This window comes from Podarcis erhardii (assembly GCF_964252035.2).
Source record: "Podarcis erhardii genome assembly, chromosome: 13".
Taxonomy (NCBI): Eukaryota; Metazoa; Chordata; class Lepidosauria; order Squamata; family Lacertidae; genus Podarcis; species Podarcis erhardii.
The window spans coordinates 2569671-2585542 of record NC_138502.1 but is presented as its reverse complement, the minus strand read 5'-3'; the positions used below and the strand labels follow the sequence as shown (position 1 = coordinate 2585542).

The 15872-nt window shown below is 46.4% G+C and overlaps 1 protein-coding gene and 1 long non-coding RNA gene across 2 annotated transcripts in view; one reads left to right on the top strand and one right to left on the bottom strand.

Annotated features, from left to right (window-relative positions):
* The window catches only part of LOC309326839, a 163304-nt gene that overhangs the window by 101726 nt on the left and 45706 nt on the right, over positions 1–15872 (bottom strand). The window lies entirely within an intron of this gene.
* The window catches only part of ACADVL (acyl-CoA dehydrogenase very long chain), a 36202-nt gene that overhangs the window by 18166 nt on the left and 2164 nt on the right, over positions 1–15872 (top strand). Inside the window, exons 10-19 of the mRNA XM_081835706.1 lie at positions 226–424; positions 1109–1213; positions 2220–2306; positions 2510–2572; positions 4619–4720; positions 8245–8342; positions 10576–10648; positions 11654–11726; positions 13711–13783; positions 14557–14632. Of these exons, the coding sequence (XP_081691832.1) occupies positions 226–424; positions 1109–1213; positions 2220–2306; positions 2510–2572; positions 4619–4720; positions 8245–8342; positions 10576–10648; positions 11654–11726; positions 13711–13783; positions 14557–14632 (949 nt within the window). The remainder of the gene's footprint in view (positions 1–225; positions 425–1108; positions 1214–2219; positions 2307–2509; positions 2573–4618; positions 4721–8244; positions 8343–10575; positions 10649–11653; positions 11727–13710; positions 13784–14556; positions 14633–15872) is intronic.

Below are 15872 nucleotides of genomic sequence, written 5' to 3'. Positions count from 1 at the left end.
CCTAATTTTTTAAGTTTAAAATTGGGGGTCGTCTTATACATGGATAGGGCATAGGGGGGACTGGCAATCCCCCCCTCCAAAGCTCAGCAACTCTGGCCTATCATCCCCGCAAAAAGCTTAACAACTCTGTGCTCTCTTCCCCCATTTTATTAATTTGAAGTTCCCCAAAATGGGGGGGGGTGTTATACACAGAAAAATACGGTATTTATCTCACCCCCCCTCCAGCGGACCCCCAGAGAAGAAGATGGGCATCAAGGCGTCCAACACGGCCGAGGTCCACTTTGACGGGTGCCGTGTTCCTGTCGAGAATGTCATAGGGGCCCCTGGCTCTGGGTTCAAGGTAGCCATGAATATCCTGAACAACGGGCGGTTTGGCATGGCCGCTGCCACGGCCGGCACTATGCGGGGGCTGATCAGCAAAGCGGTGAGTGAAGTCTCATAGTACCTTTGGTTTGTTGAGTTGGAAGAGGACCCCCCTCTTTCCAATTTTTTTAATGCTTGATGTTTTAGCGTGTTCCTATATCTGCTGGGGGACATGGGTGGCACTGTGGGTTAAACCACAGAGCCTAGGACTTGCCAAGATCAGAAGGTCGGTGGTTCGAATCCCCGCGATGGGGTGAGCTCCCGTTGCTCGGTCCATGCTCCTGCCAACTTAGCAGTTCGAAAGCACGTCAAAGTGCAAGTAGATAAATAGGTACCGCTCTGGCGGGAAGGTAAACGGTGTTTCTGTGCGCTGCTCTGGTTCGCCAGAAGCGGCTTAGTCCTGCTGGCCACATGACCCGGAAGCTGTACGCCGGCTCCCTCGGCCAGTAAAGCGAGATGAGCGCCGCAACCCCAGAATCGTTGGCGGCTGGACTTAACTGTCAGGGGTCCCTTTACCTTTACCCCTTATGGCTTTGATCTATAGGCTACCACTAAAATGAGGCTTCATTTTAAGCTGCATTTTAAACTGTAATCTAACTTATATTTTAATCCACTGGTTTTTTGTTTTTTTAAAATGTTTTTACTATATTTATATTCAGTGTTAGGTGCCCTGAGCCAGGTCTTGGCCGGGGAGGGCAGGGTATAAATATTATTATTATTATTATTATTATTATTATCCAAAAAGGTGAACTACGCAGCAAACAGGACCCAGTTTGGAGACAAAATCCACAACTTCGAGGGAATTCAGGAGAAACTGGCTCGCATGGCAGTTCTGCAATACGTGACAGAGGTGAGCGCAAAGGCGAAAGTGAGCTAGCGCATGAGGTTGGGACAGCGACACGTGAACTGCTGTGGCGTGCCAAAAAAGCGCAGTGCTCAGCACCAAAGCCCCCGACTGCAGCCCATCCTGACCCGCCACCTTCCCCCAGCCTGGCAACGCACCTTTAAATCTTTGCTTCATAGGGACTAGGAACTTGAGAAGAACATCAGGAGGATCCCTGCAGTGGGATCAGGCCAAAGCCCATCTAGCCCAGTTTCCTGTTCTCACAGTGGCCAACCGGGGGGCGGGGGGGGGGCGGGGATGAGTGCAACTGAATTCCCCAAAGGGTTGTAAACTGAAAGGTGAAATTAACAGGACGCACCCAGAAGCTGTTAGTTTCAGCGCATCCTGTTACAACACAGACTTTTTCAAAACAGTGATGGAGCAGAGCGTGGGTAGGCAAACTAAGGCCCGGGGGCCGGATCCGGCCCAGTCGCCTTCTAAATCCGGCCTGCGGGTGGTCTGGGAATCGGCGTGTTTTTACATGAGTAGAAATGTGCCCTTTTCTTTAAAATGCATCTCTGGGTTACAGTGGTACCTCGGGTTACATACGCTTCAGGTTACAGACTCCGCTAACCCAGAAATAGTGCTTCAGGTTAAGAACTTTGTTTCAGGATGAGAACAGAAATTGGGCTCCGGTGACGCGGCAGCAGCAGGAGGCCCCATTAGCTAAAGTGGTGCTTCAGGTTAAGAACAGTTTCAGGTTAAGAACGGACCTCCAGAATGAATTAAGTACTTAACCCGAGGCACCACTGTATTTGTGGGGCCTGCCTGGTGTTTTTACATGAGTAGAACATGTGCTTTTATTTAAAATGCATCTCTGGGTTATTTGTGGGTTATTTGTTCATTTCCCCCTCCTCCCAAAAAAATATAGTCCGGCCCCCCACAAGGTCTGAGAGACAGTGGAAAAGTGGAAAAGTTTGCTGACCCGTGAAGCAGAATCTCACTCCCTTGGGTCTTTTCCTCTTCCCTACAGTCCATGGCATACATGATCAGCGCAAATATGGACCAAGGGGCAACCGACTTCCAGATCGAGGCGGCCATCAGCAAAATCTTTGGCTCGGTGAGAAAGGGGCCTGGTGGGAAATGGGGAAGGTGGCCTTGCCCGCTTGTCTGTTGGTCACCTGTTTGGCTGCATCCCTGTTTTAACGGGCAAAGTCCCCTCTGTTTTGACAATCTCCCTTGGCGGCGGCTGTTTCAGTGCGCCCATTTTACAGCCTGAGAAGACAGAGTCATTTCCCCCTCTTTTTCTTTTGTGTTGCCCAGGAGGCTGCTTGGACTGTTGCAGACGAGTGCATCCAGGTCATGGGCGGAATGGGCTTCATGAAGGTGAGTCAATTGGGAGAAATCTCTTCCACCACCACCCTGTCCAAAACCACCAAAGAAAAATTTTTAATTTGGGGAATTAGTGTAAAATTAATGAATATTAGGGAAAATGTTGGAATGAAACTGTCTGGCTTTAGTAGAAATGATATAAGGAGTTATGTACAAATAAGCATTAAGTTTCAAGGTGTTTTACGGCAAGATAAGGTTAAACAAAGTAACGCAAACTTTTAGCAGTAATGTTATAGAATAAGGTAAAATTGGATTATGAATAGGTGAGAATGTAAAGTTACAATATATTAAGATAAATTATTAAGATAAAAGCAAAAATGGAAAGGATTTGCTGAAACTGCTAATTGAATTAGAATACAAAAAAGGGAGGTGTGAGGAGGTCAGGGAAACAAGTGAATGAAAGATAAGACATGGAGAGATTGAAATGTTTTTAATTGTTTTTATTTTTCTGTATTTTGTATGTTTCTTTTTTTTCTTTTTCATTTTTGTAACATTTTCGAAACTTTAATAAATATTATTAAAAAAAAACAAAAAACCACCAATTGTCATCCACAGTGTTTGTGGTTCCAGGTTTTCATTCCCTTTTCCTTTCCAAAATGATTTTTTCCCTTTTCTAAAAAATAACTGCAAATACCTGAAAGATTGTCGTACCACCATTTGACCACTTTGATATATGAAACTGGCAGTATTCCAGTTGCCAAAATAATACCCATTCCTCATTCATTTAAAAAAATCAAGTTTTTTAGCGTGGCAGCACCGACGCGCAGGAACTCTCTGCCTATTGACATGTACTCTTTTCAGCGCCTGCTAAAAACATTTTTCTTTGGACAAGCCTGCCCAGACACGTAGAATGTTGCTGTATCTTTTAATCTGCTTTCAGTTTATTGCTGATTTAATCTTCAGAGTGCTTTTAAGGAGTTGTTTTTACTGCTATTTTTCTTTTTTTTTTATAATAATATTTATTGAATTTTTAACAAAAAAGAGTTACAAAATAGTAACACACAAAAGAAAAATACAAAAAAACAAAATTTAACATAAGAAGAAAAAATAAAAACTAAAAATCCCTCTTTATAAAGTCTTACAATCATTTACTTATTTTCGTGACTTTACTGCTATTTTTCGTTTTATTCTCTTTGTGTACCGCTTTGAGGTTGTTGATTTTTTTAAAAAAACAATCGAGCATTGTATAAATCTATGAAATAAATAAAATAACAACAGGCAGAAAAATACAAAGAGAAGAAATGAAAACACGGCTTTGTAATTTACTGAATTGATAAGAAATAAACAGTGGCATGCGAAGGAGAGAGAGGTTGGGCTGTAATTGCAACTACAAATTATTTCGAAAAGAAGGCAAAAGGTAACTCTAAGCGACGCTAAATCCAGATATTTGCATGAACCCAAGGGACCTGGCATTTCTGACCTGTATTTGTATCTGAAATAAAATTAAACTAAGTGGTGAGGAAACTAATCTCGAGTGCTCTGGGACACCTTGAATTTGTTTCTCTGTGTGTGTGTGTGTGTGTTTTCCCCAAGCAAAGCAATTTTCCAAGACTTGGAAAACCAGCAGTCCAGGTTGCCAGGACTGAAATCCTTCCAAAACTTGGCCTTTGTGGCTCAGCCCCAGATTTTCCTTTCTGAAATGAATGAAACCTGGCCTTGCAACTCTAATCCAAAAGCAACCTCCTGCCCCCAAATAGGAGATGGACAAAGGCTGGGTATGATTACTAGGAAGGATTCAGAAGCATGGCTGCTTTTGAATGTGGAGGCACAACGTATACAACCCCCTCCTCCATCCTCTAGGTTGGTGGCCATCTTGTGGCAGGGAGTTCCAGAGTTTATGCACTGCGTGAAGAAGCTCTTTCCTTCATCTCGTCCTGAATCTGTCCTGCTCATGCTCAGGCTCTTGATTTTAAACTTGCCTTGCCCAGGACTCTGGGCCATCCAGACCCTTGGATTGAAAGCCCCCCATGTTGAGGTCAGAACCGGTGGGGGAATCCTGGTTCTGTCCATCTTGACCCTTCTCTTCTCGCTCTGCTGCAGGATGCCGGAGTGGAACGCGTGCTGCGTGACTTGAGAGTGTTCCGGATCTTTGAGGGAACCAATGACATCCTGCGGCTGTTTGTCGCGCTCAATGGATTTCAGGTGGGTTGTTGGGAATGTGTCTGTGGTTCAGAATCTGGGGAAGAGGAGGAAGAGAGGAAAGAACGCAGTGTTTTTTAAGGTGGGAGGTGGAGCTTCTGTGTTGCCCCCATGGCTTTCAGCCATTGATGAGAACATTGGAAGAGCTCTGTTGGATCAGGCCTAAGGCCCATCTATTCCTTTTTTAAAATAAAAATAAAAATAAACTTTATTATACATCAATTAAGATCACTTTGCACATTACAGTGGACACTCGGGTTGCGAACGTAATCCGTGCGGGATGCACGTTCGCAATCCGCAGCGGTGCGAGTTGCGATTCGGCACTTCTACGCATGCACAAAGTGTGATTTAGCGCTTCTGCGCATGGACGACCACTGAAACCCAGAAGTAACTGTTCCGGTACTTCCAGGTTTCAGCGCGTCCGTAACCCGAAAAAACGCAATGTGAAGTGTCTGAAACCCAAGGTATGACTGTACTAATAACATATAACTTAGACAGTACATACAACACAACCAGTACACACTACACAAATTACAACATAAACACACCAAACACACCCTTGACACTAACTTCCGATTCTTTTCATTGTGCTATATTACATTTCGTTAAACTATACGCATTTCATTGTCATTATTTTAGTTTCCATTTCTTCCAACTGATCTTATTATATACTTTCTTTTTTTTCCCATGATTCATTCTCCGTCTGCCAGGAGGTTAGCATATCACAGCAATTTCTAATGTATTCTTTAAAAATTATCCAATCTTTATTAACTTTTTGTATTGAGTTTCTTCTTAATAAGAAGAATAAGAATAAGGCCCACCTATTCCAGCGTCCATCTTTGCAGAGGAGCCAGCCTGATGCCTCAGGGAGACAGACCCACAGGAAGGGTGGGAGGGCAGCCCCCTCCCCTCTCTGCTTGTTTGGTTGATTTTTTAAGAGAGAGAGAGAGAGAGAGAGAGAGAGAGAGAGAGAGATCACACTCTCCTTTATAAAATAAACAGCAGCTTACAGAAATTCATATCCAAAACAGCAAAAGCAGTGCTCCCAATGGCTAAAGTGGATTTCTTACAAAACAACCTTGCAGCTCCCTGTTGGCTAGTGTTTAAAGGTAAAGGGACCCCTGACCATTAGGTCCAGTCGTGTCTGACTCTGGGGTGGCAGCACTCATCTCGCTTTACTGGCCATGGGAGCCGGCGTCCAGCTTCCGGGTCATGTGGCCAGCAGGACTAAGCCACTTCTGGCGAACCAGAGCAGCGCACAGAAACACCGTTTACCTTCCCGCCGGAGTGGTACCTATTTATCTACTTGCACTTTGACGTGCTTTCGAACTGCTACGTTGGCAGGAGCAGGGACCGAGCTATGGGAGCTCACCCCGTCACAGGGATTCGAACCGCCGACCTTCTGATCGGCAAGTCCTAGGCTCAGTGGTTTAACCCACAGCGCCACCCACGTCCCTAGTGTTTAAGCTGTGAGTCATAGCTGTTCACAGACATTTCCTCCCTCCGTGAGTGTGGCTTAATCATCTTTAAAATCCACATCCTGTGGCTGTATGTTCCGTGGGTTAATTTTGCCTTTCAAATTAAAAACTGAACGTTTTTTTGCTTGTTTTTGTATCTGCTTTTTGCAACCACGCGTTCAAATGCTGCCACAGTTCCTGGAACCAGAACCGCTTCCTGGAAATGAACACCGGCACACAAAAACCCCCACTCTCACTGCCTGTCAACTATGCCTACCACACAGGGTTGTTGTGGGCATTCGGTGAGGGTGGGGGAAAGCATGTCAGTGCTGCCTTGAGTTTCTTGGAGAGAAGGGGGCATGTTGTTGTTTAGTCGTTTAGTTGTTTAGTCGTGTCCGACTCTCTGTGACCCCTGGACCAGAGCACGCCAGGCCCTCCTGTCTTCCACTGCCTCCCACAGTTTGGTCAGACTCATGTTTGTAGCTTCGAGAACACTGTCCCACCATCTCGTCCTCCGTCGTCCCCTTCTCCTTGCGCCCTCCATCCTTCCCAACATCAGGGTCTTTTCCGGGGAGTCTTCTCTTCTCATGAGGTGGCCAAAGTACTGGAGCCTCAGCTTCAGGATCTGTCCTTCCAGTGAGCACTCAGGGCTGATTTCCTTCAGAATGGAGAGGTTTGATCTTCTTGCAGTCTGTGGGACTCTCAAGAGTCTCCTCCAAGGTGGCATATCAGTGCAATAAATATTAAAGAGTGTCCCCATCCGCATTAGCATCTTAAATTGGGCCTGGTAACGTAAAGGCAGCCAGATCCTGCAGAATAAGCTTTGTTATGACCTCACAAACGTATTCTGGGGGGCTTCGCTATTCTGGACCAAGTGGTGTTTCTGAGCCATCACCAAGGGATGCCCTATCTAGAGCGTGTCACAGTAGTCTAGACACATTTTTGCTACCTTTTACGAGCCCTCAAAGCCTGGAATCCACCTGACTTTTTCTTTTTTTTAAATAGTTGTTATTCAAAATTTCAGCATAACAATTTATCAAAAACATATCATACTGATTCACCCCCCCATTTTCCCCTCCCCCCTCCCGAGAAAAAAGAAAAAAAGAAAAGAAAAACCATCCTCCCTCCCCCCCACTCAGACTTCCCTTAGCTCCCCTCTCTGGTTTTTCAGCACATGTTATTCTCTGCATATTATAAAATTGTAAAGGTCCTTAAATTATCTGTCTTTATATAATCCATAATAAATTTGTGTATGTTTATTCAAAACCTGCAAAGAAGTCTAATTCAGTTTGTTGTTTCTTTAAGTACTTTGCAAAAGGTTCCCATTCTTTGAAATCACAGTTGTCCTTATCATGTAGTTTGTATGTCAATTTTGCCAATTCCGCATAGTCCATCAGGTTTCCTTGCCACCGTTTTTTGTCGGGATTTCTTCCTTCTCCCATCCTTGTGCTATTAAGACTCTGGCCGCCGTTGTCGCATACATAATGTGAAAAGAGCTATGTTTATCTGATGTATAAAGAATTTATATAGTTAAACACAGCCAGTTATGTTGTGGGTATATTTGCATTATGAAGTGGCAAGATTTGATTTGATCTGTTACCAATTGGAATGTTATTAAGGGAAAATTAATAAAAATTACCGTATTTTTTGCTCAATAAGACTCACTTTTTCCCTCCTAAAAAGTAAGGGGGAATGTGTGTGCGTCTTATGGAGTGAATGCAGGCTGTGCAGCTATCCCAGAAGCCAGAACAGCAAGAGGGATTGCCGCTTTCACTGCGCAGCGATCCCTCTTGCTGTTCTGGCTTCTGAGATTCAGAATATTTTTTTTCTTGTTTTCCTCCTCCAAAAACTAGATGCGTCTTGTGGTCTGGTGCGTCTTATAGAGCGAAAAATACGGCATGTTCTTCAATTTCCTTGGCAGGTCTTTTCCTACAATCCCTAACAGAAATGCTTCAGGCTTTTTTTTTACAAATGTTAGTTGGAACATTTTCTTCAGTTCGGAATCCACCTGACTATTCAATATAACCACTTCCTCGTGCTGACCTCTCCTCTCCTCTTTCCCTACCCCAGAACGCCGGGAACGAGCTCCGCGGGTTGCAGCGTGCCATCAAGAATCCTCTTGGAAACGCTGGGCTCATAGTCAGCGAGGTTGGGAAGCGAGTCCGCAGGTATGGATCCCCCAAGGGGATGTGGGGTGCGGGTGGGCATACGACAGAATTAAAGCCATGCAATTGTTGTGCATATCCCCATCCCTGAGCGGGAATACGTTTCGGGGTTCCAGCAATGCACCCTGGGGTAGTTTCATAGTTGGAAGAGACCACAAGGGCCATCGAGTCCAACCCCCTGCCAAGCAGGAAACACCATCAGAGCACTCCTGACATATGGTTGTCAAGCCTCTGCTTAAAGACCTCCAAAGAAGGAGACTCCACCACACTCCTTGGCAGCAAATTCCACTGTCAAACAGCTCTTACTGTCAGGAAGTTCTTCCTAATGTTTAGGTGGAGTCTTTTTTCTTGTAGTTTGGAACCATTGCTCCGTGTCCGCTTCTCTGGAGCAGCAGAAAACAACCTTTCTCCCTCCTCTATGTGACATCCTTTTATATATTTGAACATGGCTATCATATCACCCTTTAACCTCCTCTTCTCCAGGCTAAACATGCCCAGCTCCCTTTGAAACATGCCCAGCTTTCCTTTGAACGAGGCCACTGGAGGCTAGTGATCTACCGTTTGGTCTACTCCAATGCACTTTATATGGGGCTGCAGCTAGCTCAGAATGGGGCTGCTAAGGGGCAACCTGATGGGACCATGGACCGCCAATTTTTTAAAAGCACAGGGCTGGGTGCCAGTCAGCTGGCAAGCCCAGTTCAAGGTGGAAATGCTAGCTTCTAAAGCCGTAAATGGCTTGGGACCCAAGTACTTAAGTGAGTGCCTTTCCCCCAATATCGACCCCTTCTTGTTAATTTTTCTCACTTGATTCTTAAAATTCCTTTTTTGTAAGAGCTTTTGGAGGGCTTTTTCCTGTCAGGCGGTGTATACAGTGGTACCTCGGGTTACATACGCTTCAGGTTACAGACTCCGCTAACCCAGAAATAGTGCTTCGGGTTAAGAACTTTGCTTCAGGATGAGAACAGAAATCGTGCTCCGGCGGCGCGGCAGCAGCAGGAGGCCCCATTAGCTAAAGTGGTGCTTCAGGTTAAGAACAGTTTCAGGTTAAGTACGGACCTCCAGAACGAATTAAGTACTTAACCCGAGGTACCACTGTCAATTTTATTAAATAAACGACAACAATAGCTGCAGATGCTTTGTGGCATACAGTTTTAATTACAACTGTATCCAGGGGAAAATAGGCAGAGTAGCTGCAACTCTTAACTAAGGTCTCCAAGTTTGCTGCCTTCCCACCAGATTCTGGGGGACGTGACCAGCCCCCCCTCATGCTGTTAGCTCCCCCCCCTCTCTCTGTGACTGCAAAAGCTGTCAAGTCAGTTGTTCTCTTTTACACATGCAGACACCTCGAGTGACGTCCCCTCCAGCCAGGGGACAGTGGGGAAGAAAGGCCTGCCCCCGCCCCCTTTTGTCAGGCTGTCTATCACCTTTCTCCTGCTATCCAGTTTCCATGGCAATGCGTTGCCCCCAATTTATATAACAAATGGGATTTTTAGCAGACCTGACCAGGGCTGTTTAAGTAAATGAAACGAAGTAATGTGACCTAATTTGACCATTTATCTCTCTCCCCTGCCACCCCGGAGGATGCGTATGAGGAGATGTGGCCATAAAATGGTTCCTCTCCCCCCCCCCCATTTAGCTGTGATTCCTGCTTTTCAGGGGGTTAAACTAGATGACTCCATGATTCTTCAGGCCCTGGCTATCTGGACGCTGGAAGTTTCGTTGCCTCTGAATATGGACGCCCCACATTCAGCTTTCATCACCTTCTCCTCCTCTTCCTTGTCCAGTGAATCTGTTTTAATCCTTGCCTCTCTTTTTTCTTCATTTTCTCTCAAAGCAATCTGGACAGGTGGCAGCTGCCCCTTCCGCCTTGTGGCAGTGAGTTCCATAAGTTAGTCACGTGTTGCATGACCGAAACAAATAAACTCCAACTGCCCTTTTGTCGTCCTTATAAACGCCGGCTACCTTCTGCCGAACCAACCTTGAGTTTTCAGTAGATGGAGGAAAGAGAACCATTTCTCTCTCTCTGTCTGTCTGTCTGTCTTTCCACATCATTCATGATTTTTGTAAGCCTGTCTGGAGTCCTGGTTTGAGTCATTCTCTCATTGTGTGTCTCTGTTCCCCCTTCCTGATAGGCACTGTTCTGAAAGCATTTTATTTTAAGGGCTCTCCTTTTTTTTCTATACCTTCTCTTGCCCTAAGAATCATGCCCTCTTTGTCTTCCTCCTGCCCCTTCCAGAAAAGCTGGTTTAGGAACGGGGATAACCTTGAAGTCCGTAGTGCACCCAAGTCTGGACTCAAACGGTGAGCGGGTAAGTGGTGGCGTTTCAAACCCAGCTGATCTTTTCGGATCCTCTGCACTTTGATCGATTGCATCGTTATCCCAACTTTTCCTCCTCCAGTTTGCTCAGGGTAGTTCTCCTCCTCCTCGCTTTGAACCCCACAGCAACCCTGTGATGTAGGTTAGGCTGAGAGAGGCAGTGACTTGGGCCCCTAAGGTTAGCCTGTAAGGTTCGCGGCTGAGCCGGGATTCGAACCCTGATCTTACCCAGGTCCTAGCCTGGCACCCTACGCCACACTAGCTCTCCACTTGCCTTTTGAAGAGCCAAGCAGGATTTATTTTGTATTTTTTTTATTCCATAGATTTACATTCCACTTTCCAAATGACATGGGGTTTTTTGGGTGGGGCGAGGGTTTACATTGATTTTTGAGGATGAATACTAGAGAGCAAGTTGAAACAGGTTCTGAAGCAACATTGGCAAAACCAGTGTAGCAAAATGCAAATTTACCCCTCTCTCTCTTTTTGCCTTGCTTACGCAGCTAATTTTGATGAATACTGTACTTTATAAACTGCATAGAGATTTTCCCCTCAGCAGTGTACACTAGCAGCCAGAATTGTGGAAGCCTTCTGGAAAAAGTTTGTTTCCAAGGTTTGATGGCTCATAACACCTGATTGGCTCTCTAAACACTCATGTTCATTGGCTACTTTCAAATGAAGATAATTTTATGGTATTATTAAAAAAAAAAAGTGGTGTTATGAGCCATCAAACCTCAGAAATACACTTTTTCCAAAAGGTTCCCACAATTTTATCTTGCTAAATAAACAAAGCACTAAACTGGAGAAGAGTTAGTCATATTCAGACATGTATTCTTATTTAAAAAACAAAACCAAACCTGTGGATTTTATCTATATTTTGACAAATGTGTTTGGAATTGGGGGGGGGGGGGAGCGTGTCTGATAGAGAGAGGGAAACTTTTAGTTGCCTCCTCTGCATGGCTTTTGGCTGCCATATTCTCAACCTCTTCCTTCTTTTTAGGCAGTAAGGGCGATCGATCTTTTTGGTGCTGTTGTAGAAGAGAAGATTCTGAAACACGGCAAAAAGATTATTGGTGAGTGTGTGTTTTTTAATAGCCAAAATGGCACCATCCATGCTCTTTCGGTTAGTTTTTTTTTTTTCCAAATTATTACTTCATTTGATAATGTATGTGAACCAGAGAGAACAATGATGACAGCAGGGCAAAGATGAAAAAGTGGAAAAGCAAAACTGTAAAATAGGCACGTACAATGAATGCAGTTGCACATGTGTTAAGATAACAAAGTCCAAGTGAAGACTATCAACATTTATCAGTTCATCCAACGGAGTTCCAGATTGCCTTGGAAATGGTGGTTCCGCTGTATATGTCATAAAGGGATGGCAAACCATATAAAAGGGGTCTGTAGGTTCTAGTCCTTGTCAAAATCTCAAAATTACGCATAATTTTCTTTATGATAGCTGTGAATGAGTAGCGCCAAGTTTCCAGTGTAAGATTTGGGGCAGTTTCCCACTGAGTTGCAATTACTATTCATGCTGCCAGGATCATATATAAGATCAGTTCTTTTTACAGTATATTTGCATTGGTCTCTTCAAAAATAATCAGTAATGTTAATTTTGGACAACATGCCGTATTGTTTCTTTAGTGATATTTATCATTTCGGTCAAAATTATATTCCAAAAATCTTGCACCAACTGAAGTTTCCACCACAAATGAAAAGTTTGCCAAGTCTATTGCAACCCCTCCAACAATTAGATGATACAGAAGAAAACATTTTTGACATTTACAGAGGAGTGCAATACCACCTGTAAAGTAATTTTAAGGAGTTTCCCCTAAGAATACTGGAAACATTTCCCCCCCCCCAATCCCTGCAAAGAATTTGTGTTCCAATATCCAGTTCCCATACCTTTTTAAGGGGTTCTATAAATCTGTCATCAAAGCTAGTTTTAATCCCATTAAATTAAAGCGCAAAAGAGATGAACAACCCCAGATTCTTTAGCTACACTTGCAGGGGTGCAGTGGGGGCTAGAGCATAATGACAGCCCATCGGCTGGATCAGACCACAAGGCCCACTTTGGCCAGCATCCTGTTTTCACAGTGGTCACCCAGATGCACCCAGGTCCAGTGGCGTAGTGTGGGGGTGCAGGGGGGGCTGGCCGCAACATCTGGGGGGGCACGCTCGCCGCCTCCGGAGTCGCCAAAGAGCCTCGGGCGCAGGCTGTAGCAGAGCCCCATGTCTCGCGGAACCGACGAGCTGTGCGTGTGTCTGGGCTGAAGGCGTCCGGCAGGCAGCGGCTCTCAGCGGTCCCCGCGGTCCCCGCGCATCAGGGCCGTGGAGGGCGCGCCAGGCAGCCCCTCCTCACAGCCCCCCCCCGCCGCCGCTGCTGCAGCAGCTGCTGGGCCATGTTGCATTTTCCTTGCCTCTCTGCCCTCCTCCTCCAGGCAAGCGGCGTCGTTTGGGCGCCAGCGCCAGCGGCAACTCGCCTCAGATCACCTGACACGGACCCCCCGCCGCCGCCCTGGCTACCTTACCGTAAATACCCCAGCCCAGGCAGCAGCAAGAAGAAGCTGGCAGCGGCGGCAGGTTAGGGGTTAGGGGCGCAGATTACTTGCCTTGCCCCGGGTTAGGGGGCGCAGATTACTTGCCTTGCCCCGGGTGCTGACAATCCACGCTACGCCGCTGCCCAGTTCCTGCCTGTGGACTTCCAACCAGATGCCTTTTGGATGTCTGCAAGCAGGATCTGAGCACAAGAGCCCGCTCCCCTCCTGAGGTTCCCAGAAACTGGTATTCAGTAGCATTTTTATCAAATATTGAGGGTAAGCAACTGGAGAGGAGCTGTTAGTTTCATGGACTCCTTGCAGGAGCAGCAGGAATGAGGCGGCTTCTTAAGAGAACCCAGCTGCCCACAGGATCCTGGGAACTTTGATTTCTTGGATTTCTTGGGTTTTTTTTTTTTTTTGCTGTGTTTATCTCCATCCATCCCTCTCTGGCTTCCTGGTATAACGGCTGGTATCTGTTTTCTCTCTCTCTGCTCTTCTCCCCCCTTCCCACAAATCCCAGATGAACAATTCGTGTTGAAACGCATCGCTGATAGTGCAATTGATTTGTACGGCATGGTTGTGGTACTCTCCAGGTAAGGCCTATTTTCCAGGAACATAGGAAGTTGCCTTATTATATACAGTGGTGCCTCGCAAGACGAAATTAATCCGTTCCGTGAGGCTCTTCGTACTGCGGTTTTTTCGTCTTGCGAAGCAAGCCCATTGACAGCTTAGCGGATTAGCGCTATTAGCGGTTTAGCGGCTTTTAGCGGATCAGCTGATTAGCGGCTTAGGAAAAGGGGGAGAAAAGGGAAAAAAACCCGCAGGAACTCGCAAGACATTCTGTCTTGCGAAGCAAGCCCATAGGGAAATTCGTTTTGCGAAGTGCCTCCAAAACGGAAAACCCTTTCGTCTAGCGGGTTTTCCGTCTTGCGAGGTGCTTGTCTTGCGGGGCACCACTGTACTGAGTCACACACACTGATTCATTTGCATTGTCCACCTTGACATGGAAACGGCAGCTTTCCCGAGTTTCTGGTAGGAAGTCTCTACCAGCCCTCGCTGGCAATGCCATGAGGGATTGAACCAGGAATCTTTTGCATGCAGTCAGATATGCTCTCCCACTGAGCTATGATCCCGTCCCCTCTTCTGGTTGCCCCGAGGATAAGTCCCCCACCCCAGATCCCATTGGCAGGCCATGTCCTAGAATCTTAGGATTGTCGAGTTGGAAGGGACCCAAGGGTCATCTAGTCCAACCCCCTGCAACGCAGGAATCTCAGCCTTCAAGAAAGCTCCTTTCTGCAGAGCTCTGGGGTCGTTTTCTCCCCTCCCCAAAACAAATTCTCATGCCTTTTCTGTCTTTCCCTGGTAGGGCATCCCGGTCCCTGGAGCGTGGAGAACCCACAGCCCAGCATGAGAAGATGCTTTGCGACACCTGGTGCATTGAGGTAAGGAGCTCCCCTGTTTTTGCTTTGCATGAGAACAGCCGTTGTGTTTTTTAGACCCAGACGTGGCTCCCTGTTTTATGTGATCTCTGCCCAGAAATCAGTGGTGCATGCTTCACTCTTGGGGCTGTGATTGTATTACAGTGGTGCCCCACAAGACGAATGCCTCGCAAGACGAAAAACCCGCAAGACGAAAGGGTTTTCCGTTTTTCGAGGCGCTTCGCAAGACGAATTTCCCTATGGGCTTGCTTTGCAAGAAGAAAGCCCATAGGGAAATCTCCGGGGACCTCTTTTAAATGCTGGCAGTGGGGAGCAAAGCCGTTCCCCCTCCTCCGGCCTTCAGAAGAGGTCCAGGAAGGCCGGCGGGGGCCGAAAGGCTTTGCTCCCCACCGCCAGCATTTTAAAAGCGGTCCGGGATAGCAGGGAAGCGCCTCCCGCTATCCTGGATGGCTTTTGAAGGCAGGCGGGGGGGAGCAAAGACTTTCGCCCCCCGCCGGCCTTCGGAAGAGGTCCTGGACCTCTTCTGAAGGCTGGCGGGGGGCGAAAGTCTTTGCTCCCCCCCGCCTGCCTTCCCGGGGGCTTTAAAATCGCCCCGGACAGCGGAGAAGTCCTCCGCTGTCCCGGGGTTTTTTAAAATGCTGGGGGTGGGAAGAAAAGCTCTTGTCCCCCCCCCCCCAGCCTTCAGAAGAGGTCGGGGGACAGACTGTCCCCGGACCTGGTCTGAAGGCGGTCTCCATAGGAACGCATTGATTGATTTTCAATGCATTCCTATGGGAAACCGTGCTTTGCAAGACGAAAAACTCGCAAGACGAAAAAACTTGCGGAACGAATTAATTTCGTCTTGCGAGGCACCACTGTACTCATTTATTTAAAGCATTTTTTAAAAAATCCCACTCTTGGACGACCCTTTGAGTGGCTTATGAATGTAAACTTATAAGGCAGTGCCTGTCTCGCTCCCTCCCTGTGAGGTTATAGGGAACCAGGCAGAGGGCCTTCTCAGTAGTGGCACCCGCCCTGTGGAACAGCCTCCCATCAGATGTCAAGGAAATAAACAACTATCTGACTTTTAGAAGACACCTGAAGGCAGTCCTGTTTAGGGAAGTTTTTAATGTTTGATGTTTTATTGTGCTTTTAATTCTGTTGGGAGCCGCCCAGAGTGGCTGGGGAAACCCAGTCAGATGGGTGGGGTATAAATAAATAAATAAATAAATTATTATTATTATTATTATTATTATTATTATTA